At 39.1% G+C, this 6,000-nt stretch overlaps 1 protein-coding gene across 1 annotated transcript; it reads left to right on the top strand.

Annotated features, from left to right (window-relative positions):
• Positions 1 to 2,576: 2,576 nt before the first annotated feature.
• On the top strand, positions 2,577 to 4,325 carry RRAGA (Ras related GTP binding A). The gene has a single exon (XM_019739182.2). It carries the CDS (start codon positions 2,996 to 2,998, stop codon positions 3,935 to 3,937), a length of 942 nt encoding a protein of 313 aa, XP_019594741.1. The 5' UTR covers positions 2,577 to 2,995; the 3' UTR covers positions 3,938 to 4,325.
• Positions 4,326 to 6,000: the final 1,675 nt, after the last annotated feature.

Here is a 6,000-nt window from a genome sequence, read left to right as displayed (position 1 = left end):
AAAGAAATTGAACAAGGCACAAATAAATGGAATTATATCCTGTGTTCATAGACTGGAAGAATTAATATTGTTTAAATGTCCATATTACCCAAAACCATATATCGATTCAATACAATCCTGATCATATTGCCAATGGTGTTTTTCCACAGAAATGGAAAGAATAACTCTAAAATTCATATGGGACCACAAAAGGTCCTGAATAGGCAAAGCAATCTTAAGAACAGAGTTGAAGGCATCACACTTCCTAATTTCAAATTATATTGCAAAGCTATAGTAATCATAACAGTATAGTACTGGCATATGGAACAGAATAGAGTCCATAAATAAACCCAGGTGTATACAATCAACTAATTTCTACAAGGGCCAGGACTACACAATGGAAAAAGGATAGTCTCTTCTAAAAATGATGTTGGGAAAACTGGACAGCCACATGAAAAGAATGAAATTGAACCTCTGCGTTATACTATACAAAAAGTCAACTCAAGCAAATTAAAGACTTGAACATAAGACCTAAAACCAAAAAACTCCTAGAAGAAAGCATCGGGGAAAAGCTCCATGCTTGTTTTGGTTATGACACCAAAAGGAGAAGCAACAAAATCAAAAATAAACAACTGGGACTACATTAACCTAAAAAGCTTCTCACAGAAAAGAAAACCATCACCAAAATGAAAAGGCAACCTATGAATGGGAGCAAATATTTACAAATTATTTATCTGATAAGGGGTTAATCCACAATTTATTTAAAAACTCATACAACTCAACAGAAAAAAATCCGATTAGAAAATGGTCAAAGAAACTGAATAGACGTTTTTCCCTTGAAGTCATACAAATGGCCTACAGGTACTCGGAAAAAATGCTCATCACTAATTATCAGGGAAAAGCAAGTCAAAACTACAATGAGATATCACCTGCTGGAATGCTTATCATCAAAAAGGTAAGAGATAACAAGGGTTGGTGAGGATGTGGAGAAAAGGCAATCCTTGTGCACTGTTGGTGGGAGTGTAAACTGGTGCAGCCGCTGTGGAAAACAGTATAGCATTTCCTTAAAAAACTGAAAATAGGATTACCATATTACCCAGCAATTCCACTTCTGGATATATATCCAAAGGAAATGATATCACTATCTTAAAAAGATATCTGCAAACAATTGTCACCCCAATAAATTAAAAAAAAAAAAAGATATCTGCAACCCATACTCATTGGAGGATTATTTACAATTGCCAAGACATAGTAACAACCTGCGCCCATCGATGGATGAATCGATAAAGAAAACTTGATAGATAATTTTTCAGCCAATGAAAAGGAAATCCTACCATTTGCGACAATATGGTTAAAACTTAAAGGCATTATGCTAAGTGAAATAAGTCAAACAGAGAAAAACAAATACATATGAGTTGAATCTGGAAGAAAAAAAAGAACTCATAGGTAGAGAAAATAGATTGGTGATTGCCAGAGGCAGAGGTTGGAGAGTGGGCAAAATGGGTGAAGATTGTCAAAAGGCACAAACTTCCACTTAAAAGATAAATAAATCCTAAAGATGTACTATACAGTGTGGTGACTATAGTTAACAATATTGTATATTTGAAATTTGCTAAGAGTAAATCTTAAAAGTTCTCATCGTAAGAAAAAATTTGTAATTACGTGAGGTGATGGATGTTATACTTATTGTGGTAATCATTTGGCAATATATACATATATCAAATCATTTTGTTGTACACCTAAAACTAACACAATGTTATATGTCGATTATATCTCAATAAAACTGAAAAAAACTATCACTATAATCCAATATATAAACAGAAAATCATAATTTTTTATATTAAAAATAATTTATATATACAAATGGAATATTATGTGAAATAGGCTCAGTGAAATAAGCCAGACAGAAGGCAAAAAACTTGCATGATCTCACTTATGTGTAGAATCTAAAAACATCGAGTACATCAAATCATATTATATACTTTAAAGATATACTATTTATATTTTTAACATAAAATTGCATTTCATCACTTAAGAGATGTGTAACGGAGCAAAGTTACTAAACCCCTCTAAGTTTCAATTTATTCACTTGAAAATCGGGTTAGGTTATTTATTCATAGGGTCATTGTGAGGATTGAGCTAATACATATTCCATATTGTTTCCTCGAGCTTTGGAATGCTGATTATAAATTCTAATGTCTGAGATAACCGGGAAAGCAGGTGTGAGAAAGGAACTTGGGTCCAAGTGGAAAAAACAGTAACTGGGAATCAGGATATCACCCAGTAGGGATTTACCATCTAACTGTGTAGCACTGAGCTGTCACTCAAATTCTCAAAATCTCACTTTCCTCATCTGCACAGTTTTCATTTGCTCTGCCCTCATAGTCAGTAAACTAGGAAATCTGGTGAGGCCTAATTTCGCTGAGAAGTTGGCCTTCCTCCCCTTCACCTGTCCCCTGCCTCGGCCGAAAACCACCCAAGCACTCCCCGCTCTTAAAGCCAGTTGTGACGTGTTGCGGGAGTTGGCCGCGAGATGGCAGCATTCTCCCAACCGACCACACGACATTCGTACACCTGGCAACTGTAAACCCTGTTGAAATAGGAGAACAGAGCAACAGAGTCCTGGATTCCCCTTCCATTTCCTCGTTCGGGAAACCCCTGCTCAGTTTCATTAAAAGAGCTGTTTATGAAAGCTCGTTAGGCAGTGACGGCCGAGCGCGGAAGTTCTCGCGAGATCGCCGCCGGAAGTGGGTGGCAGCGAGGGCGCAGCGACTTATTCTCCGGAAGGCGAACGGTGCTCCCGGGCTGTTGCAGTCGTCTGCCCCAGGGCGCTCTCCTCTGCGGAAGAGGTCACCCAGCCGCGGCCTTCAAGCCCCGAGCTCGCACTTTCGGCTTCCCAAACTGCACAGCTGCGCGGCCCAGCCCGCGGAGCCCCCGCCTCGCCCGGCCCCTCCCTCCCTCCGCGCTGCAGTTAGGCCGCGCCCTGAGGCCCAGTCCGCAGCGGCTCCGGCGGGTGATGCCCAATACAGCCATGAAGAAAAAGGTGCTGTTGATGGGGAAGAGCGGGTCGGGAAAGACCAGCATGAGGTCGATTATCTTTGCAAATTATATTGCTCGTGACACTCGGCGCCTGGGTGCCACCATTGATGTGGAGCACTCCCACGTCCGATTTCTGGGCAACCTGGTGCTGAACCTGTGGGACTGTGGCGGTCAGGACACCTTCATGGAAAATTACTTCACTAGCCAGCGAGACAACATCTTCCGTAATGTCGAGGTGTTGATTTATGTGTTTGACGTGGAGAGCCGCGAACTGGAAAAGGACATGCATTATTACCAGTCGTGTCTGGAGGCCATCCTCCAGAACTCTCCTGATGCCAAAATCTTCTGCCTGGTGCACAAAATGGATCTGGTTCAGGAGGATCAGCGTGACCTGATTTTTAAAGAGCGAGAGGAAGATCTGAGGCGTTTGTCTCGCCCCCTGGAGTGCGCTTGTTTTCGAACATCGATCTGGGATGAAACGCTCTACAAAGCCTGGTCCAGTATTGTCTATCAGCTGATTCCCAATGTTCAGCAGCTGGAGATGAACCTAAGGAATTTTGCCCAAATTATTGAGGCTGATGAAGTTCTGCTGTTCGAGAGAGCTACCTTCTTGGTCATTTCTCATTACCAGTGCAAAGAGCAGCGTGACGTCCACCGATTTGAGAAGATCAGCAACATCATTAAGCAGTTCAAGCTGAGCTGCAGTAAATTGGCCGCTTCTTTCCAGAGCATGGAAGTTAGGAATTCTAACTTCGCTGCTTTCATCGACATCTTCACATCAAACACGTACGTGATGGTTGTTATGTCCGATCCGTCGATCCCGTCTGCAGCTACTCTGATCAACATTCGCAATGCCAGGAAACACTTTGAGAAGCTGGAGAGAGTGGATGGTCCCAAGCACAGCCTCCTTATGCGTTGAATATTGCCAAATGCTTTCTGAAAAGGCTGAATTGCCTCTTTTTTCGGTTTTTTGTTTTGTTTTTTTAGTATTCATACATAATGTCGTGTGCTTAAAAGTGGGCTTTGAAATGTGTGCTGCTTATTCCTTCCATCTCTCTCTACCCTATTCCCCAGCCTTTAAACCTTGGACGCTATTTACTCAGCTATCCAGTAGAGCTTCAAGATGGCCTTTCTGAAAAGTTGGTATGGTGTAACACTAAAGTAGGTGGTGTGTGTGTGTTCTGATTACCTGGTTATAATAGATATACACATCAAAGCCTTTAATATCTTCCTGTATTCCTTACAAGATTGCAAAGATGGAATGTTACTATTTTATCAGCAAGGTATTAAAATGCATTTATAAAGTCTTCTTGGCTTCAATCATGAATAAACATTTACTGTTAGCAATTTAAAATATGGTCTTATTTGAAATAATTTGAAGGTGGTTAATACGTAAACCTAAAGATCCTGACTGCACACAAGTATTGTTTAATTGGTAAATTTGATTTTGTGATCTTAGGCCCCATCTCTTAGCAGTGTTTCATAGCTGTGGCAGAGTGCTTAAGAGTATCGGTTTTGAAGCTACACCACCTGAGCTCAGAGCTGAGTTAGTATTCTAGTCTCTTCACTTACTAGCCCTGTGAACTGGGAAAGGTACTTAGTTTACTCATTTGTAAAACATGGATAAGAATAGCACTACAAAATAGGATTAGTAAAAGGATTGAATGAAAACATGGAAACATTTGTAAGTGGCACATAGTAGTGTTATCAGCTATCACTACTACCTATTGAGCCATTCTTTCCCCCTACTCCAAAATTACTGGACATGGAGCCTAGCTAAATATTTGAGCCCTTCTTAAATGCCAGGTGTTCTTAAATACTTGATGTGCGTTTTCTTATTTAATCCTAATTTATGAGGTAAATTACTTTTAATAGATGAGAAAACTGGTATGACCAAATTAAGATCATGCAGCTGAACCGAGGCAGTATGATTACAGGTGTCGCCCCCACACACACACCCCACCACTTACTCCAGACAGAAAACTTAACCATGAAATCCTAGCTTTTTTAGGTGTACATTATTACTTGACATAATGCCCGTAATTTTACAGATGGAGATAAATTGAAGCCCAGGAAAGTTAAATGACTTCTGTGTTTCACTCACTTTGCACAAGAACACTTTCCTGTCTGTATTTATCTAGAAATTGGATAATATTGAATCAGATTGTTGAACTACCTACTTTGGGGGAAGGATTCTAAGATTCCTAATTTGGATTGGAACAGTGGTATAGTAAAATCAGAACAGACCTAAAATGTTCGTTTCCAGCTGCCTTAAAAGATTATTTTAAATGCAATCTGTTTTAGAGCCAAGTAACCTGATCAACTCCTCTTACCTCTTTTTACAAATGAGACATCAGCTCTGTAAACAGACATTAAATATTTGATAGAACTTTAGAATTTCCAAGGCTTTGTAGTTAATATTTTTTAAAACACTTTAAAATAGCATTTGTGGATGACAGCATCCCTACCCATGAATAACAAGCTAACCAGATGTTAACTTACTAAACTCGTCTAATTAGGGCCTTTGGCAATTAGTATAAAAACTTCAGATGAAAAAACTCTGAAGTATCGATGTACTTTTTAAAATACATTTAATAAATCTAGTAATTAAAATGGCAGTCACAAAACACTCACCTGAATCACTGAAGTGCACAAATTTCTGTTTATCAAGTTACTGATACAACTTTCTGTGTGATCATTTTGTGATTTGCAAGACATGGTTCTTTTTGATATATAGGAAATTCCAGAGCCAGGTGGTATATTGAATGTTTATTCAAGACTAGAGTAGATAGAACATATTTACAAATAGTCCCACAGAGGACTCACAGATATTTTAAATTTAGGATGTAGACTTGACATTCACAGTGCATGAGGTGAAAGAGCAACTATGTGTCTGCAATTAATGTGAAAAGAGAATTTTACTTTAGCAGATACTTTCCTTACATTGAGGAAAATGTCCTTAAACATATTTCCTTTAATTTT

The sequence above is a fragment of the Rhinolophus sinicus genome, linkage group LG04 (assembly GCF_036562045.2).
Source record: "Rhinolophus sinicus isolate RSC01 linkage group LG04, ASM3656204v1, whole genome shotgun sequence".
In the NCBI taxonomy this organism is placed as follows: domain Eukaryota; kingdom Metazoa; phylum Chordata; class Mammalia; order Chiroptera; family Rhinolophidae; genus Rhinolophus; species Rhinolophus sinicus.
Note: the sequence above shows the minus strand (reverse complement) of the source record. Positions and strands in the feature narration are given on the sequence as shown.